The sequence below is a fragment of the Lepisma saccharinum genome, chromosome 6 (assembly GCF_977018435.1).
Source record: "Lepisma saccharinum chromosome 6, izLepSacc3.1, whole genome shotgun sequence".
NCBI classification, from domain to species: Eukaryota; Metazoa; Arthropoda; class Insecta; order Zygentoma; family Lepismatidae; genus Lepisma; species Lepisma saccharinum.
Window position 1 is genome coordinate 91,800,881 of NC_139234.1, and position 22,114 is coordinate 91,822,994.

At 39.1% G+C, this 22,114-nt stretch overlaps 1 protein-coding gene across 1 annotated transcript in view; it reads left to right on the plus strand.

The window, feature by feature from the left end:
* LOC145988928 (uncharacterized) overlaps positions 1-22,114 on the plus strand; it is a 224,406-nt gene that overhangs the window by 194,669 nt on the left and 7,623 nt on the right. The window contains exon 11 of the mRNA XM_083124226.1: positions 9,695-9,913. Within this exon, the coding sequence (XP_082980352.1) occupies positions 9,695-9,913 (219 nt within the window). The remainder of the gene's footprint in view (positions 1-9,694; positions 9,914-22,114) is intronic.

The window sequence follows — 22,114 nt, forward strand, 5'->3', positions numbered from 1 at the left end:
TTATTATTAAAAGTGATAAATATTATAAATTTCCATATTATTTATAGCCCAAAAAATATAAAATAGACTAACATGAAGACTTCAACATCAACCACTCAGCTTATACTTATGGTTTTAACAAGGAAGTCAACAAATTTAGCACATTTTACATGCATTACAATATGAAATTATTAATTTCCATAGGAACCCATTGCCATCCCATTATGAAGGTTTGCACACAAATAGTCAATTGATGTCTTTAAAACATATTTAAAAAAAAATAAAAAATAAAAGGGGTGTTTTTGATATTTCCAAAAAAACTTTTTTCAAGTTTTATAAATATTACGAAATTGATATAGCACAGCCATGTTGCATTTTAAATTAAAGCTCATTATAAGAAGAAGAGAATGACACTCATTTGAGCTCTCTAGGTCAAATAGTGTTTGATCTACAGCTGTTTAAAGATTTCAAAATGTCGTCAAATTTTGGGATTTTTGCTTTTTGGAAGTCAATAACTCAAGAACTATGACCCCAAAAAATCTTAAATTTGGCAGTTTTTGTCAACTTTACTGGTACTAGCAATGTACCAAAAAGCATCAATTTCTGAGATGTCTGATTTGACATGGAATGACACACTAATGATAACTGTAGCAGTTATTTTTTGACACATCCTGTCAATGTTGTGGAGAGACACAACGGCATAACTGTAGCATCATGGTGTGAGGAGCCGTAGGGTATGACTTCAGATGACCTCTGAAAGTGGTTGAGGGAAATCTGATGGCACAGCAGATCCTGCATTTTCATGTGTTACCCTTCATCTTGGTACAGTCTATCAACAAGAAAACGCTCGTCCACACATGGTAAATGTGTCTATGCATCATGTTGAGGTACTCCCGTGGCCAGCAAGATTCCCTGACCTGTCCCCGATAAAACATATGTGGTGTCAGCTTGTATGTCAACTCCGACCCAGTGCTGACTGATCTGCAAGATTTCAAGGGCCAGTTACTACAGCTGTGTGTGTGCCAGCTTGCCTCAGGAGAGGATACAATGGCTTTACATTTCCATTTCAAACTGAAACAGCGCAGGTATCAAGGCCAAATGTGACAAAAATTTATATCTCATATAAATGCACAGTATAATCCAGGTACAAGAAATGGTTTTCTTAGTTGCAGGTCTTAAAACTGTTGTTATGGTGATCAAAAGTGAAAGACATCCTACCTATTCAATGAGTCACCTGTTGCTATGTGGACCAAGATAGGAATATCCTCTTGTCTAAAATATTACCATCTCCCCCCTCTCCTCCCTCTCCGTCCACTGTGTTTAGCATCCCACAGCTTTCATTCTTTAACCACCTTATTTATTTTGCAATAATAGAAAGCTAGATCAAAATTACGTTATGAATGAATTTGCAGTGCTCAGGAAGTTATTTTCTATTATTTCTTGCCTGACAATACCGCTGATACACATCCCATGTGATGGGAGGTGCATGCTCGAATTCCACCAGAATGGCACTACTTTTCTTGGTGTCACAGAACATTACATTACAGTGTGAAAAAATGTGGGACATGGCCTTTAAACTTTTACATGTGGTTTTGCTAATTTCCTCTTTACTTTATCTAAAACGAACTTCAAAATATATACTTCTTCCATGACTAACATAACATTCAGGACCCTCAAACCAGGGGTCAGCAGCACAAGATTTCTTCCATTAATACTTTTAAACACTCAATATAATTATGTCATATCATTTGGCCAGTAATACATTTTAATTATTTTTTTATTTTTCCTTATCTTTTCTTTCATCCAAAGTACCATAAAAATCAGAACATCCCTTCATTTTGTGAGTAAATAAGGTATATTTATTCTTATACAGTACAGAAAGTGAAGCATACACATGCAGAAACATATTTACTGTAGTTAGCCACGTGCACCTTGGTATAAATCACATGTTGTGAAAAGTCTCACCACATCATGCTGTTCTTTTGTGTTATGACACATGAATCAGATTCTGAGATGTTTGTTTGAAGCATCAACTTCATGTTACAATTACTTGAGAACTTGTTGATGAATTACATCATGACAAACGCCATACTTAATGCCTTTTTCACTACTTTCAATTGCACTAAAATAATATGGTGTTTCCATTTAAAAGAAACATAAGTTTGTTTTGAAAATCATACTTCCTTACATAGTCGAACATATTATATCCATTAGATTCATTAGCCCCTCTTATAACTTTATGTCTGTGAAAGTAGTTTTTCAATATGTATTTTTCACAAATATTTCTGGTGGTAATTTTAAGTGACTCTCCCTGTATATTGTTCTATTTATGCCAAGAAGAAGGCTTGAATTAAATAGAGAGGTTGGAAGATTTTAAATTTAAAAAAGAAAGCAATCTGCAGTACGGATGTGCTACAATAGACTGTATGGTGAAACAATGCTGCTCTAGTGGCTAAGCATACATCTCTGTGAACATAATAGTTGAGGTTGAAATCTTGGATCATATATGAGTGTTGTACTGAATGCAACTCCAACTGGCAGCTGGGAAACAGCGAATCAGTGATTAGTTGAATTTTCTTCGACTGAAATCAGGCATTTTCGAGTAGTCCAGGCAATCTAAAGCAATTTTCCATCAAACCTGGGCAAAATTGCTTCAGAATGTTTTTAAACAGTTTCTTGCTCAGAAATCATTGCTGAATAACATATCCAAAATCAGACAAAATTGGACCACGGGAAAACCCACAAAAATGGATTTCAAAATGGCAGACTGGCTATTGTGAATTTCCTTTCATTGTATGTTAATTTGTGAATTATTTTTAATATTTTGTGTATTATTACTTAAAATGTGTGTTTTCTTGTTGTGTCAAATTATATTTTGCCTTTCTAGAATGAAAATATATGAATTGTGAGAGAAAAGTGGACAATGGACAAAATGTAGTTAAAAATATGATCACCACAAGTGACCAGCATTACATGAAACTTGATAAATGCTGATAGAGCCGGCTCGTAGATGATTTGCAGTTGCAAGCTATGCTGAAGAATCTGTCCATCATTGCAGCAGCCGTAGATGACAATTACCTCAAGCATCTGTAATAAGTCCGCTCGCGATCCCCGAAATGACGTATCTTTCATACCCCGGCACGGGGTCAGACGTCATTATTGGTACAGGAAACCGGTCGTGACTTTTACTTACGGTCCAGGTTTTTTTAGTTCGGTACTGAGACGGTCGTTTATTGTCATGCTAGTGCGAGGTGGAGATAAATACCTTGAAATGTTACACTTTTTGGCTTACCTTAGATAAGTAGACTCGAACAATAATAACATTATACCAGATACCTGAAAAACATAAATGATAACACTGACGAACGGTAAAAATATGAATATATTGTATCAACAAAAAAATTATTGGAATCAACAAACTGTTTACATCGCCTCCTCACTTACTCTCTCTCATTCGTACTTCTGAGGAATTTCACATGTGAATATACATACAAATCATGGATCTGATCAACATACCATTTCCTTTTTGTTTGAACCTTGACGTGAATTTTTGTTCATTAGTCTGCCCGCTCCTGTGCTCTTTTAGATCAAATATGCGCCAGCCCTCGGAAAGCAATTGTCTAAAACAATTGGGTCGGCGTGGTTAAACCTTTCGTTCGAGTGAACATGCACATCAAGTCGTAAGCACAACATTTACCAAGTTTCTCGGACGAGGGTAATACACACAAGCCTCTCTCGTCCATTGAGAACAAATACACCATTACATAGTGATGCAAATCTTAATCGACTCCAGCTGCCGGAATACACAAATCAATCGTCGGCGCAAGCAAAAATTACATCAAAAACCACTATGCAATAAATAATACTTCACTCGCACGACCTTGCAATATAAAATACGCTTTCCACAAATAAAAAAGACTAATCGGTCAACTATTGACAAGCTAATTGACACGACGGGGCGGTCGGTTACACAAAAATGCAGCACACTTTGACAATTTACACTAAAAATTAACGTAATGGAATGGAGCTTCTAACTCTGAATGTAGACAATCAAATTATTACATATGAACATGAAATGGCCTTTTATATAACATTACTAAAATATCAGACACGGAAGTTAGGTTCGGGGTTCCTGAGTTACTTTGCAAATAAGTGAGACTTCGGCGTTTACGGTATGGCGTTGATACATGCTTACATGGGCATAGACCAACTGAAGAATACTCTACCGGACTCTGCTATATCACGTGATCATCATTCATCTTTCCTGGATGCGGGGTTTGCACAAGGTTCCTTTGCGGCGAAAATGTTTTTCGAGGTCGAACGCGGCGAAGGATGATTGCAATGATATTGGGCACTTTCACTTTCATAGAATGTCGTGTGTCTCTCTTCTCACAAGCGTCGGTTGCACGTGGACACGCGTCAGTCCGTATTCTCTCTAGTGTGGAGGGCATCAATCAAACGTCGTCCTGGAATCATCTCTCTCTCTCTCTCTCTCAATTGGGCTTCTGTCGGGCACTGATCTAGAGTCATCCTTCTCTCTCTCTCTTCTGTCGGTCGTCGAACTGGAACGTCCTCCTGGGCGTCGGGCAATGTTGACTTTGCGGCACTGTGTGTCGGTCATCGGCATTGGCTTCACCGGATTGTGGTGGTGCATCGTTGCAGGCGCCAGGGAAGGCGACGGCCTCCCTTCTCGATCTTTTTAGCTGCCCATTTTTATGGTAGTCCATGCTTGGTAAAACAAACCACCGCGTAATGCTTCACCAAACTCTCTATCGGCAATTCGTTCACGGTACGTAAGAAAAACAAAGTCCACGGAGACAAAACAATAGTCACGCGAGAGTGTAGCGTGGAGATGCTCTCTACAAAATCCGGGTAAAACTGTCTGGTGAACTCGAAGTCCTGCAGATTTATACCAGATTCATTTTGTCCGTTGAAAACACGTTAGAGTGGCTTGGCTTGGGTTTCCAAAGAGATGGAAATGACCTCTTGTCCATTGTCTCGAAATGCGGTCACAAGGCAGGTCCTCGGTTCTTGGTAGCTTGGGCTCCAGTTGATTATCCTGGTCATCCATGAAAAATAGTTTCGGCCTCCCACGGCGAATTCTCCGTTGGTCCCGGCAAAAATAAGTCTTCCCTTTCTCCGTGACGACCCGTTTTGATGCAAATATGCCATGTACTTTGCCATATTGACAGTTCAGCTGTCACTCAGAAAGCCCGTCTCCCAACTCCCGACGTCTGGCTCAGACACAAATTTCTCCACAAAATAAACCAAACCTCACACTTTACATTTAAACATAATATGAATCAATAAACAAAAATGATTAATATCGAACAGTGTTTGTTCACACGTCACTGGATACCGTGACTTCTCGCCCCCCTTTCGAATCAAAAAATTCTGTAGGCGTATTAAAATTTTACTCAACTCAGGGGTACGAAATTTTGACTACAAATTTTTAACACCCTGTACAAGAAAACTAACCAGTTCGATATACAAACACATGATATAAATGATACCTTCAATTTACATTATAAATAAATATATTATACATTCGCAATAATTTACACAAAAATAGGATAAATGTACCTCACATCCTGATCAGAGTTCAAACCAAAGAACAGCTCGAGCTTGCTACGCATCAGTTTGCCAAAGACTCGCTCGTGCTCTTATATCATCAGTTTGCCAAAGACTCGCTCGTGCTCTTATATCGCGCTAACCACTCTTGGCGCTTTTCGTCGGATCAGTTCCAATTTTTGCAGTTCTCTGCATGTTGTGGCACTAGTGTTTTTCTGGTTTTGCAGTCTACCAGTTCGAGTATGTTGGTGGCAAGCTTGCTCTTGCAAAAATACGGCCCGTCATACATAAAAAACATCTTCTTGATCTTTCCCTCAACTTGCGAGCTGAGTCCATGATCTTTCATGAACGCGAGGTCACCTGCTTTAACCCCTGCGCTGCCTTGTGCCCTCTTCTCATTTGCTGTTTGTCTTGCCTTCCTCGCCCTTTCCACGGCCATTAAGACCTTTTGGTTGACCATTAGGTCGTGGTTATCTTCCTTGTGACCGAAGTGGCGGATTACGTCTCTTCGCTGCATGCTGCCCCACTGAAGCTCTGCGGGCGTGAAACCTAGGGGTCTGACTCTGTGTTATTGAGAAGGAGCACAATAGATGGAATATGTTTGCTCCATTCATTATGCTGCTTGTGGCAAAATACTCGCAACAGACAATTCATTTTGCATGTGCTCTACTTTATTCGTCTGTAGCTCGGCGTCCATATGGGCTTGATAGCATACTCTTTCAACGTCTTCTTCCATAGGGTACTCGTAAACTGGCCTCCCCGGTCGGTGAGCACGTAGCATGGGGTCCCCATGTGTGCGAAGTAGGTGCCGGTCAGTTTCTGAAGTAGTACTTTCGTTGTAGTTGTCCGGACTGGGTACGCCATGAGGAAATGGCTGCATCCATCCATAACAGTGAAAATGTACCTCATTCCGTCACTGCTCTTTGGAAGCAGTCCCACGCAGTCTGCGAAGACTATCTCCCGTGGCTTTTCTGCCACCAGCAATGTCAGATTCTTTGCCGGCTTTGCACAGTTAGGTTTGGTCTGCATGCAGATTACGCAGTCTCGTGCCCATCTCTTTGCATCCTTATGCATCCCTTTCCAGAAATAGAGGTTGTCGAGATATCTCCACATCTTCCTTCCTCCGAAGTGCCCCGACTTGTCGTGCGCCTCTTCCAAGATTTTCTCCCTCGCTTCGGTCCACTTTATGCACAGAAAGGCTAATTAGGGCTGAACCTAAAGTGGGGTCGGAACCACTATGTGCCTCCACCGGGTATCAAATCTGGGACCCTGCGTGCGACTCGAATGAGACCTCGTGGTATTCCCTGCAAAGCAGCTGAGGACTGACAGGAGGAAACGGATTTACAGAAATCCAGAAGGCAACATGGCTGTTTTCTATACACTTGTGTTCCACTTACAACTTAGTAATGAAATAATATACCAGAGTTTTGATGAAGGGTAGTGAGCAACACAATGAAATGCGAGAAAGTAGATAAACGGAATGTTATTAAAAAAGGAATACAACGACTGGAATCCATACCCCCATTCCATTTTGACTCAAGTTTCTGCAACACTAGTACAGCAGTTAATTTTGATGAATTGCATTACATTGGTACAGATATAATCTTCAAAATAATTGAGAAAGATTTTTCTCAAATATTCTGCCAAAAGATTGACAAAGTGAAAATCATATGGACTTTCTGCTGCTGCTGCATTGTGGGCCCTGTCGGATACGATATACAAGTAGATGCAGCACTCTTTCAGAGAATTACGAGCTTCGTGCATATCCTCGTGCATTATTCGAATGATAAAGTATGTTGAGAGCAGCTCAGAATTCTCAGTTAGGTCATGCAATAACTTTCGAATGGAAGTTGAAGAAATCCAGTGCAAGGCCAGTGCATTTTGGATGATGGATCTCTCCAACATTCCGTTCCATGGCGTAACAATGAAACACACAAGCACATTGCAATCTCTTATGTAGATTTCACTCTGAAAACAGATGGAAGGGTTATCGTTTTTTATTATGGCTACAGAGGCTTTCCTACGAACAAGGGCTTAATTCTGCATCAAGACTGGTAGGTATGATAATTTCAGTGCTGGCAAGAAAGAACACTCGGTAGCTAATGATGAAAACAACCAAGCAATTATTTCCCTTACAGGTGAGATGATGTAGAAGCACCGGTATGCTGTGTACAACACAAATGAGGATGCTCGCGTGGACATCGTTCATGCTGCAGTCTCATTACAAAATGCAAGTATTTGTACAACAGTAATAGTGGGAAAAGGCCGAATTGCTTCTGTACCATGCCAAGGACAATGGTTTCAAGTTGTACTATCGCAGTGACATAAGACATGGACCATCTCCCAATACTGTGTACATTATCCTCGAAACTCAATCATTGTTGGGTTGACACATCCGCAAGCTGCTCCTCTTTCTGTATGTTTAAACTGGCTCTAATACCGCTCCCAGTATGTATCTGGCCTTCCCGATGGTGTAGTGATAATGTCCGTCACCTTGTATTTAGTGGTCTCAGGGTTCGATGCCTGATGGAGGCACTTAATGATTAGGATCCCACCTCAAACTGCATGTCCAGTACTGATTAGCATATCTGAATAAAGCGAACCTAAAGCAAGAACTCGAAACCACATCCACAATGTGCTCAATTGGGAAATCCTCAGCGTTAGACAAAATGATGAACGTAACTGAACTCCGTTCAGCTGCAAATTAATTTAGTTTCCATTCCTGCCAACATTCAGATATTGAAGCCATTGGAAGAAAAGCATGCTTCTTTTGTATGACTGCAAGTCGTCGGAATTCACAAACGAACTATGTCGTCGAATGTTAATTGAAAACATTATCTGCAGGGATATCGTTTCTTACACCTGAGTGTTTGTCACCTACCTATTTGTCCACAAAGTACCTTAAATTTCGAACACACTTTCAAATAAGAATCTGGAAGTATAGAGAAGAGACGATTGAGATAGAAGGAAGGGGTTGGTATGTAAAGAATAATTCCTGCTATGCTGTACACCCACTAAATCTATATTTCCTCCTTAAGATGATTTGCTGTTCCTGCACATCAAACCTTGATGATACTTCACGATGTGAATGGAAGCGTAATCGATTGTCCTCTTCAACAGCTCATGGAGAGTAGTTGCAATAATAATATGATGACAGTCACTAGCATACGCAGGACAGGAGGTTGGAATCATATTTGGAACTTTCACTCAACATTGAAATCTAAAGATTAATTAAAGAGTGGTTTGCATTTAGCACTTTCGTTATTCCCAAGTTCTTTGCTGCTTCAATTTAAAAATTTTGGTTTTTCTCAAAATGTCGGGAGGGACTGTAGCCCCCACCCCCCATTTGCAAGCCAGTGTTTATGGTGTGAAGACGATTAATTAAACTTTATCCATCCTTAGAAGTTGACTTTATAATTAAGAGAACTTAAATTGATTTTATTTGAAGTAATTCTTATTTTCTCAGTGTCTAACTTCTATAAATAACTTTTAATAATCAAAATTGCATAAGAAATGGTATATTGTTGAAAGATAGTTTTAGTTTAAGTATTTTGAAATGTAAATGAAAACATTACCTCTCTCTAAAATCCGTAAATTACTTTTTTTTTTTTGTCTTTAGTAGAAAATAGCCAGTCCGCCATTTTGAAATCCGTTTTTGGGGGTTTTCCCGTGGTCCGATTTTGTCTGATTTTGGATATGTCATTCAGCATGTCTACCACATGTTGCCAAACGTAATGAAAAGCGTGAGAGAGTCTTCTCGGGCAACTATATTGCCAGCACCAGAAATCAGCAGGGTGTTAATGGTACAACTGCACATGTGGTTCTACATGAGTGAGTTTCACATGCAAATAGACAACTGGCAAAAACAGAAGTATGCTTGGCAACATTGCTTCGGGAGAGCAATGTGACGCCTTCAACTTTTACTTCACAACTGAGTTTGTTGACACCCACCGAGCCACACACCCCCGAAGATGATTGGGTGACAGAAATAGCCATCAAGGTCAGCTGCCAGTTGGAGTTCCATTCTGTAAAGTGGTCATGTCAGTGTCCCCTATTTGTTATCACATTTTTTCTAGATAAATCTACATATATTTGAATGCATCTGTACATGAAAATTTTAAGAAAGGATCACTGTTTATTTCAGAAAATCAAGGAAAAGCAAAAGGAAGTGGCATTGGAGATTGTAGTAGCCTACCACAAAAACACGCTAAGGGACAAAATTAGCTACTTACGCCTTACGTTGGGTGGGAAAGAGAAAGCAAAGTTGAATGAGGTATTAGATCTAATAAGAAAAGATCTCAAGAGAATGCTTTGCGACATCCCACAAAGGGAACTGCAAACTACTTGTTGCAAGGCTGTTCAGGTTTGTAAATATTTTTTATAAGTTATTCTGTGCACTTTTTCTTGATTTTCATTAAGGTAAGTGCTCTATTATTTAATATGCAAGAAAAAATTAACCTTCAAATCTCTTTTTAAAAAATTCCTGATTTTCATTTCACTTATCAAGCTCTGATGGCCCAGTTGGTTGGGTGTCTGACTGCCACACAGAAGACCAGCGTTCAATTACAGGTGTGAATTTTTCAACAGTGTCTCGGCTTTGGGGTTCTTAACTCAACTTAATTCCTTTAGTTTCTACTGGAACATAGGGCATGCATCAAGGGTCTCCACCTCACTCTGTTGCATGCGATCTTCTTCGTTTCTCTCCAACTTTTCCCCTGTTGTCTTCCTTCTTCTTCAATAGTAGGTCTCCATGAGCTTTTGGGCCTTCCCCTTTTTCTAGCACCTTGAGGGTTCAAATCAAGTGCTTGTTTCTTGATTGCATTGTCTGCTTTCCTTAGTGTGTGTCCAATCCAGCTCCATTTTCTTCTTTTAATTTGGTTTTTAATCTGGTCTTCTGATGCTTGTATCCAAAGTTCTTGATTTGTGATTACTTCTGGCCAATGTACATTTAATATTCTCCTGAGACATTTGTTAATGAAAACTTGTATACCTTGGTGCAATCTATCTTGACAGTGACGTCAGCTGGGACCGCACTACAACTTGACGTATCACTCCGTGCCAAGCATGAAAAATTCTCTCCATCACATTTGCGTCTCAAGAGTCCGCAGGGAAAATACATAGAAGGAGCGGAATGTTCTTATGCAGCTGATCTTCATGCAGAGAAATGTCAATGCTTGGCACTAACGAAATACAAACACAAAAAGATAAACAAATTACAAAGTTAAAAATATATTTGGACTGAGAAACTAAAGGACTTTTAATGTTTTGAAAACGTGTATTAAACGAAGCACTAATATAAAGTAAACTTTGTTTTTACCAGTCTTCCACGAAAGCCAGTCTTCATGTATTTTTTTCTCGAAGCATTGTTTGGTACATTGTCATTGTGAACAGAATGAAAGGATTATCCAATATCCATGACAATTACGCTATTTGGTTGCAGTTTGGGTAGAATATCGACGAACCACGTCTCAGAACGCTGCCTCAATGCGTTTTCTCGAACGAAATAACAAACAAACACTTTCCACAAAACCATCTTTGGTTCCTCAAACACAACAAGGAACCTTCCTTTTTTCGCCTAAGGCTAAACTCTGAGCCTAGATGGAAAGCATACCAATGTGACAGGCATGTATCTAAAAATACATTTCGGGGAGGGTCTTACCAAGTGTCTCAATAATAATAATAATAATAATATAATTAGAATAATTATATTGAATTAAAATAACAATAATTGAATATGTAAATTAATTAATATTGCATTGTTGTTATTACATGAATAGGTAATAATGGTAATAGAATATAATAAGAACATCCATTCATTATGTAACTTACGTCTAGTTAAGATCGTTGAAATTTGTGGAAAAGCAACAGCCTTGGCAAGGAAATTAATGTCAAATAGAGACATACGCGAAGAATTGAATAATTATTGAATAACAACAAAAGAACTTAGATCATATTGTATTAGACAAAAATAATTATACTGTGATCACTTTTAATTGCCTATTGGAATTAATGAAAAGTGAAATTGGTGATTAATATTTTATACATTATCATCATCATATGTAGTAATGTGTGTAAATCTTTGGAAGACGTATGAGCAAAATTCCTTGCCTTTCAATAAGTTCAGCAGGGTATAACCATCGATTTATAACAAATGCTAAAGAGTTATATTTTAAATATTTAATTTTAATACGTGCTAAGTCTTTTGGGGAGATCCGAATCTATGCACACCCTCCCCTAAAAACATCCTTGCAATGTGAAACAACTGTTGTGCCCTCCCAGGCTTTGTTTACAGAATGGCCGAAGGCCGACATTAACTCATGACTCATACATGTAATGAAGATTTTTTTCACAGCTATCCGATATCGCTTTATTGGTGCAGATATTGGTGGAGCCAAGCAACAATGTCATCTACGAACGCTTTCTTATCTTAATACAAATCCAGGTCGTACAAAATACGCCTCAATGTTGAAATGCTTATGGATCAAGATCTCAATCAATCACTTTTCGCACTGTTGGAAATTTAGTTTTCCCATTGCCCTGCCTCTAAACGTTTTTGTGACATTTGAACTCATAGTTTCAACACAAGTATGTAGCAAATACAAATACGTTTATACATCCCCCTCCCACATGACTATTCATAGTTTTCCCTCTACAAAGCGATTTAAAGTAACCCCTGCCCAGATCTCGCTTGCTGAGGATGCGTGATAATCAGCAGAAAAAGATAGAGTCGCCCTTAAACTCACTTCGACCTGCAAACACCTCCGAGATTCAGGTCAATGAACCCACACATAATTTTTTTTAGCTTGGGCATGCAGCAAAACAATCGTACCGGATACTCTCCATTTCAACATGTTTTTCAGAATCTAGCATCTGTAATAGATTTCCATGTACTGTATGCGATGCAACGTGCTTCAAGTAAGTAACTATATTTTTGTGCTCAAGTCTCGCAAACTTGCCGTTCGAAGACACGTTACCATCCCGCATTCATTAACTGAATCCAAATCAGTTTCATAGAGTTTATTATGTTTATGTTTCATGCTCATTTTAATGGTTATTTATTATACGTTATTATATTCTGGAAGAATCCTCTCATTGTGACATTATGAAATTCCTTCCCTTGTATCTTAATCTATTGAATTTCATTCTAACGTTTTTCTTTTTTCCGAGTGCAGACAGTGAAAGTATGAACGCTGTAGGTTTGCAATGCTGTTACGACATCACTGTCAAGATAGGTTGCACCTTAGTATAATATATTTGTGATTTGGTTTGTGACTTTCCAGGATTTTTCTCCATATAGCAAAACTGATTTGGCATTGCTAGATTTGACATTGAATATTAGACTATATACCATCATTGTAGATTATGAGAAAGCCTTTGATTCTATAGCAAGGAAAAGAATGTGGCAAATATTACAGCAGTTTTGGATACCAAATAAGATAATAAGGATAATGCAGACAATGCCAAGTTATTCATGAAGGAGAAGTTACAGAACCCTCTGAAACAGAAACTGGAGTGAGGCAGGGATGTATTCTGTTGCCTCTTTCGGGTTCAGTAGCCTCTACTAAAAGGGTAATTGGGGAAGGCTAAAGGTGGGTGGAGCATGGTGTTGAAATGGTTGAGATCATGAGTGTATGTGGGTCCTACATCCACATCAATCTAATCCTTTCACGGCATTTCGCATCAGGTAGCTTTGCCTTTACCATTTTTATAATATATTCTGATTCCCTAGAATTTCCTGAATAAGAGTGCATACATACATTGCTATAATAAAGATTCTGCTCAGATGCTTCACAACAATATTTGCTGAAGTGCAGAAAGTATTAGTAATGGACACCCAAGGACTACTTATGGTCATCTACTGTTTCAGTAATGGGCAATTAAGGTTTATCTGCATTCTGGCAATTGGTGGAATGTAGTGTTAGTTTTTCTAGTAAATAGTGTCTAACAAAAATGAAAAATTAAAATGTAGTAATGCACATATTCGTGAAATATGCATATTAAGTAGCTCAAAAACATATTTTTCAAAATGTGCAGGAACAGGACAACTGTAACTGTGAAGTACCTTACACATCACAGTTTATATGAGTAAATGATAACTCTAACTATGAAAAATTTATTTGGTTTTTATTATTAGTCATTCAGATTGAATCCATAATTCAAAAAAAAAAATGGTTCTTCTCATAATACATTACGTACGTATGTATTATTATTTATATTTATCATAACTGCAATTCATCTGGTTGAATTAGAATTAATTTTTGGAAAACGTTCATTATTGCTTTGTACATGACGCATGACCAGAAAGTAGTATCTGTTTGTTAATAAAAAAAGAATGAAAGATGTTAGTTGACAAAAACCTTTTACTCTTAAAGTACATACACTATTTGGCCAGAAGTCGCCAGACACCCAGTGCTGTTCATTCCAAAGACACCAGCCAGTTAACTAATAACATGTCGGAACTCCCTTTGCTATTATTGCAGCATTTACTCTTTGGGTCAGGCTTTCCACTAAGTTCTGGTATATTGCTGGTGGAATTTCTTTTCCATTCATTCTGTAGCACTATGAATAGTTCATGGGTGGTTTTCTGTTGAGTGAGTCTGGCATGCAACCGACGCTCTCATCCCAAAGATGTTCTATGGAGTTCCTGTCGAGGCTTTGAGCAGGACAGCTAAGCATATCCACCTGCTTATCCTCAGACAACGATGCAATGGACCCTGCTTTACAGACCGGGTCATTACTATGCTGATAGAGAAAGGTCCCATTACAAACTGTTTCCACAGTGTAGGCAGCATGCTATTGTCTAAAATGTCCTCCTAAACATCACTGTTCATGTTGCCATTGACCTTAGCTAATGGCCCAACCCCAAACCAGGAAGAACAGCCCCAGACCATGACACCACCGTCACGTTCACTTGGGTGTTCGTTGACTTTTGCCTATGTAGTGTACCTTGAGCTATTTTTCTACATAGGCACCCATGACATTGCAGCACCTATTGTACCAGGAGACAAGTTTTTGCATAACATCATCATACCCTTCTACTGCCAGTCCATTTGCAGTAGAATAGGCAGGTTGCTTTTAAGGTCGCCTGGCCTTGATCCTAGTCAGGGTGCGAAATCACTGCAGATTGGTAAGGGGAAGGAGCAGATAGACAGACACACATATACATGCTATGTATATGTATGTATGTATTTGTGTGTGTGTGTATGTGTGTGTGTGTATTGTTGTAATCCCATCTTACCAGGGATCTGAGGTCACAGGGATGCTTCAATAATACATTTAGGTAGAGCTTAAATAGACTTGTGAGTTGAACCTGCTCCGACTAAGACAAAGGAGATATGGAAGATTGAATTTAAGGTTATTCACGCTTGTTCATACCTGGTAGGCGAATGATGTTCTTGTCCAGATGCTTCTTGCAGACCGAATTGTGACTGATGCCAAGGTTCGATACTGTGACCCTTGACTCACTATTCCGAGCAATCCCGCACGAATGGCTGCAGGCTTATGCATCTGTAAACTTCGTACCCCGTTCTTGTAGTTTGTTCGTTGTAAAGTGTATGAGTTAAATAAGAGTAATGAGAGCGAGTTTGCTTGTATAATCTTCTGCCTTGAAAGGTTATTACATGTCGATCAACCATGTCAGAGGAGGTTAGATTTAAAATTATCATTTATTAATATTCCAAAACCATAGAACACCAATACACCAAACTATTCACCAAATATTCATATCACCAATCACTGTTGAACAAAACATGTAGAAAAATGTTTGAGGCATATAAATAAATCGTGTTGGATGGAAATATAACTAGGTTTGAATAGAACACGAAGACACTAGAACAGCCGGAAGACACTAGAACAGCCGGAAAACACAGGTCATAACACAGCGAAAAGAACTTTGCACAACACACGTGGGTTTGTTGATTGTTTGCACAGTCCAAAGTACACACTGGAAGCCAAGCACATTGCGGGGCGGAGCATCGAGCGATGGTCATTATGGCAACGCGAAAAAAAACAGTATGTCGCCAGAGGCGGGGCTCACTATAGCAGACAAAGTAATGCCATAACGTAATGAAGAATCGTAGCATTGAAAATGTAAATGCACCAAAATAGATAACAGCATCCGTGGGCACAAACCTCGTGATGTACACGAAATGTTCACATACGAAACATGTGAGTGTGACGTCATTTGAGCGAGGCAAAAGCACTGGAACACACTTGTGGCCAAAGAAAGTAACTGCACGCAACACGTGATGGTATGCAGGTGATGTCAAGAAGCACTGGGTGGGAGCGGCTTTGCCGAGGAGTTCTCCGTGACGTCATAGGAATGGCTTTCAGACGAAGGTGAATCTCGAGTGTATGATGTCGCTGTGCGCTGCAACGGGAGATGCCAGCTTGAGGGGGGAAAATTCTGAGTTGGATGGTTGTAAAACGTTGCGGTACTGCGTCGCATCTGGGATGATGAGAAAGCCAGCCGATCGTTCCAGACGGGAGAGGGTCCTTCAGCGATGGAATTCCACAAATTGTCATCCGTTAACTTCAAAGAGCCAAGATCTCTCTTTCGTAAGCACAGGCAGCAGATTGACGTGAATGATCCATCAGCAGATGATAATGAAACAAGTGAAAAGGAAAAATTAGGAAAAATGAAAAAGGGAGCGGAGCAGAGTTATAATAAATGGTGGCGAGTAATAAACTCAACAGAAAAAGGACTTTCAAAAGAAACTGGGGAAGAATTTCGAGAGGGAGGGGAGACAGTACCTGATCGAAGTTACGGCGAAGGGGCGGGGTTACTTATATTATGCAGAGTTTTGAAGAGGACCTGTTTATGAATGACAGGTTTACAGGGGGAAATTTTGCAGGGGGACAACGTGGGAGCTGGGGGAATAGCTGGACAAGCCGGGAAAGGGGGCAGGGGAGGTGGCCCCACAGAAGGTACCAGAAGTCTACGTCCTTTCGGAAAAGTTGGGGAACATCGGTTAGGAATAGTTGTTTGTTGTTTCGTACCAGAGGAGAAAGGGGGCAGGGGAAGAGGGGTGGTGAGGTAATAGCTGTCTCCGGGGTATGTGAAATTGATTGTAAAGCAATTGGGGAACTTATAGAAGGTTTCTTTAATCAATTTTGGGGTGTTATAACACATGATTTGGGTTAACAACAGCAAGATGTAATTAATAAAATCAATAAAATAAGAATGCCGATAAGAGCTAGCACGATGGTCGCGATAATAGCATAATGAGCGAGAGACATCTTGGGGTGGGAGTCTGAAATGAGAAAAAAAGGGGGAGTTCAGTGATAATAGAACGAACTATGTGATTACAAGACATTTCCGTGTGTAATATGTGTAAATGTCGTATAGAAAAATAATTGCAAGAATTTTACATGTAATGTGGGCAATGGATTAAGCACCTTCGATTTGCTGCTAACCAAAAAAAAAATTGAAAAATTGCAAGATAATTGAAAATAATAACTAATAGATTTATAAAAAAGTTCATGGAAAGAGAGAGTAGGTATTTAATTTCATGGGATATGTGCTATGGATAGTTGAACCAGAGCGTATAGAAGAGGAAGTGTGTGCACTTCGGTTTCTTCCCGTAAGCCAAGTGAATAGAGCTGTGCCCCACCGAAACACTGGCAGCACCTTCGCTTGCGACGAGCGTCTTCTGCTTGCAGTGCGGCCGCGCATTATGTAGAGCGTTGTGTTTTGTTGTGCTAGAATAACATTGTGTACTTTTATTAATGACAACGTTGTTACGTTATTCAGTTTAGTGTCGTTAGATTTGTGACTGATCCCTTGTGACTAGTTTGTGTTGTGTTCAACGCATTATTATTGTGTTTGAGACAGCAGCGAGCGAAAACTACAAGATGCCTACATGTTTCGTACCCGGCTGTAGATCTGGATATGGCTCCTGCACAGGCAATAAATATATAAAGGATCAGAAGCACATACAACTTTAATAAAATGGAATGCTGTCCTTAGAGATAATCGAAATTCCTTCGCTTCACAAAAAAAAAAAAAAAATGCTAGAGTCCTTAGAGTGACTTTAGAAAGTACTTTAGAAGTGTCCGAATATTTGTGGAAGAACAATTACAAGTACGTTTTGACAGGAAAATTTAATCAAGATCCCCTAGAACGCCATTTTGGTATATTGCGGTCGTTCACTTGTGATGATCATCCCTCCACTGTGGATGTTCTGCACTTACATATGTGCACTTATATGTGCAATCAATTTACGTACCAGCAAAACTTGCTTTATTTTCGGGCGGAAACTGTGAATACAAGACAATCTCCTCTGACGTCTTTTGTTAATGAAATGCGAACTCTGGCAAGAGCAACCGAAAATAAAAATATTTCGGTGAAGAAGCAACCTGAAAATAAAATAAGGGAAAAATTTCCATTGTTGAAGATGAAATTCAAATACCGGACTGGGAAAACAACATACCGTACTTAAATGAACAAAGTGTTGGTAAAGAATACTTGGTGTATCATTTGGCAGGATACACAGTGCGGTATATTTCAAAAGTGACGCATTGTAAACTGTGTACAACTTTTCTGCACGGGGAACCAACTAACGTACCTGCCTTACTTACGCTCATCCAAGACCATAGGCGCCGACTCCATGGGGCTGAATTGTGCCACATGAACTTAACTTTAAATTCACATTTGAAATGTTCTAGACCATCAACTTTGGGGCGCTGAGATCGCTAAACCATCAACTTTGGGGGGGGGGGGGGCTATGACCAGAGACAGCAAAAAACATGACTTATTATTATATACTAAGTATGTAATTATGAGTATTGTTAAAATTGATATTTTTGAGGAATTCATGGGCTTTTATGAGATTCCGAACACTGAGGTCAAAAGTTAAAAAAGGGAGAGTGATTCATTCATTAATTTATTTCAGTGATCAGAGCCCCGCCCCCAATAATTTTGACAAGTCGGCGCCCTTGTCCAAGACTATGGTTCGGGTGACGGCTGTAAATACTTTACCTATGCATCGAAAAGTGTTTACGATGTGCTGTTACGAGTGGAAGAATTCGTTGCAGAAAAAATATCATGTGCTAATAGTTTATGGGGTGATATATTTTTTGAGTGTTTAGATAATTTAAATATAATTGCTGTAAAAACTTCGCAATTAGGATGCTGTGAAGATCATGTGCTGCGTACGCTACCTAAAATCGTATTTCACTATCTGAAATGTCGATTTTTCTTCCGCACCTAGGAGATAAGAAAGGAATTAAGTACCTCGAAGACAGCAAAATCATCTCGGAAATTCTCCAAACTATTTAGCTGCTGAGCTCTTCTCCAAACGTAAGTAACATGTATTTTTGTTTCTTATGTAGTTAGCTATGGAAGCAACGCGAGCATCTTCCGCGCAGTCTCAAACGTCACCACTGCCATCTAGGCGGTGGACCACGGCAACTCAGGGAGTGCACACACTATTCCTTCTATACGCTCTGGTTGAACTATAAAATCAAAGGGGAGAGTGGGAACATTTGCCTATATTTATTATATGTTTGTTAACATATTTAGTGCATTACAGCTTACAAAGAAGCAGTTCACGTTACACCTGAGTGTAAATAAAATAAAAAAAATTGCTATGGCCAAAAGCCAAAAGTTCAGCAAGTTCTACGCAGTTCATTTGTTCTCTAAGTCGTTCATCTTGTTCTTTCTTTCGTTCTTTCTTGTTTGTTTTTTCATCATTTGAGCGTATGTGTTCTAGCAAATGGGGGGAAAAAATGTTTGCTAGTTAGAACCATAAACGCGCTTAAGTACTTATGAGTCAAATCAGCTAAGTGATATTTTCTGCTTATTACTATGTGTATAATCGCAAATTATGAAAATAACTTTAAATATCAGGGGGACTTTATTATTAGGCAAGGAATTTTTATTATAAATGTTCCGGTGATTAGGAGGGTGTTCTGTAATCCTGGGCTTGTTGAAATAAAAATGAGTTCGTTCTGATGCAGAAGTGCATTGCATTCACGGGAAGTGAAGGGGGGGTTAGGCGTGGGATGTTAGCATGTGCAACGTACGTAGCGAGGAGGCTAAAGAGAGAGAACGGGAGTGGAGTGTGTTAATGAATGTTAGTCTATATGTTAGTGGGGTTTTCATGGCACTAGTCGTAGCGGGCTTTCAACCTAGAAACCATGATTGTATCAGTTTTCTGTTTGTTCCTGCCATCAATAAAAGTAACTTCATAGAAATTCTCGTTAACTTTTCGAAGAATAGTTCCTTTGTACTTATAGGAGGATGCAAAAGCTTTAGAAACGCCGGGAATCGGACTGGAATCTAGGAGCCACACATGTTGGCCTAGTGAGTACTGAATTTGTCTAGAAGTACGGTCAGTGTACTGTTTCTGTTGTTCAAAACGCTTGTGTAAATTCTCATGAGCAGTCTTATGTATGGATGTCAGGAGTTCAAGTCTTTGTGCGTTTGTCTGGGAGATATTGTCAGGGTTCGAAGGGAGGACTGCATCTGCTAGGATCCTTGGGTTATAGCCAAACCAATTAAAATATGGACTCTGACGTAATCCAGAATGGAGTGTAATATTATGGCTGCATGTGGCGCTAGCCAGGTAATCACACCATATATCCTTTTTCTCCAATACAAAAACTCTCATGACTTTCTTTAAATAGCTGAATGAGCTCTCAACTAGCCCGTTCGTGAAATGTGCACAAGTGTCTATAAATTTGAGCTGTACGCCGGTAATATTGGCTAACTCCCGTAAAAGTAAGCTTGAATTGGGTGTTGAGCGATCTAAATAAATAGTGGTCGGGAGACCATGGACTAGAAAAACTTTCTCAACTAGAGCTGTTGCTATGTTTGGTGCATCATGATTAGCCAAAAGAGCTGTGATGACGTACCTAGTACAACTATCGACTATTGATAGAAAATATTTGTATTTGTATCTTAGAAGAAACTAACGGTCCACAGACGTCAAGATGAATTTGTTGGAAAGGAAGAGGGGCGGGAGGAATGTCTGGAGGGTATGGGGTGTGGAACCTTATGGTTTCTTTGAGATCTGGCAAGGGATGCAATGTCGAACCTTATCATAGACAAATTTCTTCATGTTAGGGAAAAAGTAGTGCATAAGCATTAAATTATATGATTTTTGTGCACCTTGGTGACTTCCATTCATTTTATGTGTATGAATAAGATCGAACACTTGATTTCTTAATGCGTGGGGGATGCAAAGCCTATCTCGACATCCTGTTTTGATTCTGGTTGTTCTGTATAAGATGCCATTTTTTAGTACATAAGAATAGGAGAGTTTTTCTAACCTAGGATTGCTAGCTTGATCTTTGTTTTCTAAAATATCAATAATGTCTCTTAAATGGGGGTCTTTACTTTGTTCTGTGCTAATATCAAAATCTTCTGATTGTGTATGAAATACTTGATGTAAAAACAAATCATCATAATCATCGTCATTCTTCTTGTCATAATTAGTCTTTTCAAGTGGTAAACTTGCACGAGAAAGTGTATCCGCAAGTTCATTTTTACTGTGAATGACAGGCGATTAAGGGTTTACTGTAGCATTGGGAAGGACTACTGGATGCTGAGTCATAAGGGAAGCAGATGGGGCAAAAAGTACAGGCTTAGGAGTGGAAGGTGTCGTAGTGGTAAGCTTAAAATTTATAGAAGTTTTGGATTGTGGATTTAACTGAATTGTGTTTGAAAGGGTAGCTTTCCCCGTATACACATTTGCATTTTCAATTTGGTTGAATATGTCATACGACACCTGGTGAGTTTTGTACTTTGACCTCAAAATACTGTAATTTGGAGTATGTCCTAAATGGTGAAGAGTTATTGTATTTTATTTTAACGACATCTCGCACCTCTGTGTTCGCAAAAAAGTAGTTTCCTAAAAGTGGGGGGAGGGTTGTAGAATCTATAATTCTGAAAAGGTGCGAATATTTGTATTTTCCAATTTTGATAGGAGGACTACAATTTCAAACACACCCAGTTTTGTTCCAGACACACCTTGAATTGTGGATTTTACATTGTAAGTTTTTCTTTCGGAAGGGAGGAGGTGAGAGGGGTAAATTGATATCTGGGAACCCACATCAATAAGTAAATCTATTTCTTTCCCGTGTATACTGCTGTTGATGTAATACAAGCCATCTTTCTCAGTTATGGGAACTTTGTCTATTCTACCAATATCTTCGATTTCGTTCCTGCAAGTCGAAGATGATTTTAGTTTAAACTATTGTCTCTTTGTGGTTTGTAATAGCAATTAATACTGAAGTGGTTATATCGACCACAGAAAGTACAGGCCGATGTATTTGTATCGTCGTGATTACCCATATTTCGATTCTGATCTCTACTTTGAAACCTATTATTTCCTCTAAAAATTGTGCTCTAGAATTCGACCTATTGTTTCCTCTTTGATTAGCCCTATAATTTACCTCTGTAGGAAGAGGAGTTATTATTCCCCTTGTTTCGAACTCTATTATCCCTATTATGCATGTTTTGATTTGCATTCTTTGCGAATTCAAAGACATTAGCACAAAAGTTAAGTAATGAGGTTGGATTCAGTTGTTCCTGAGAATGTAGACACAAATTTCCAAGCTG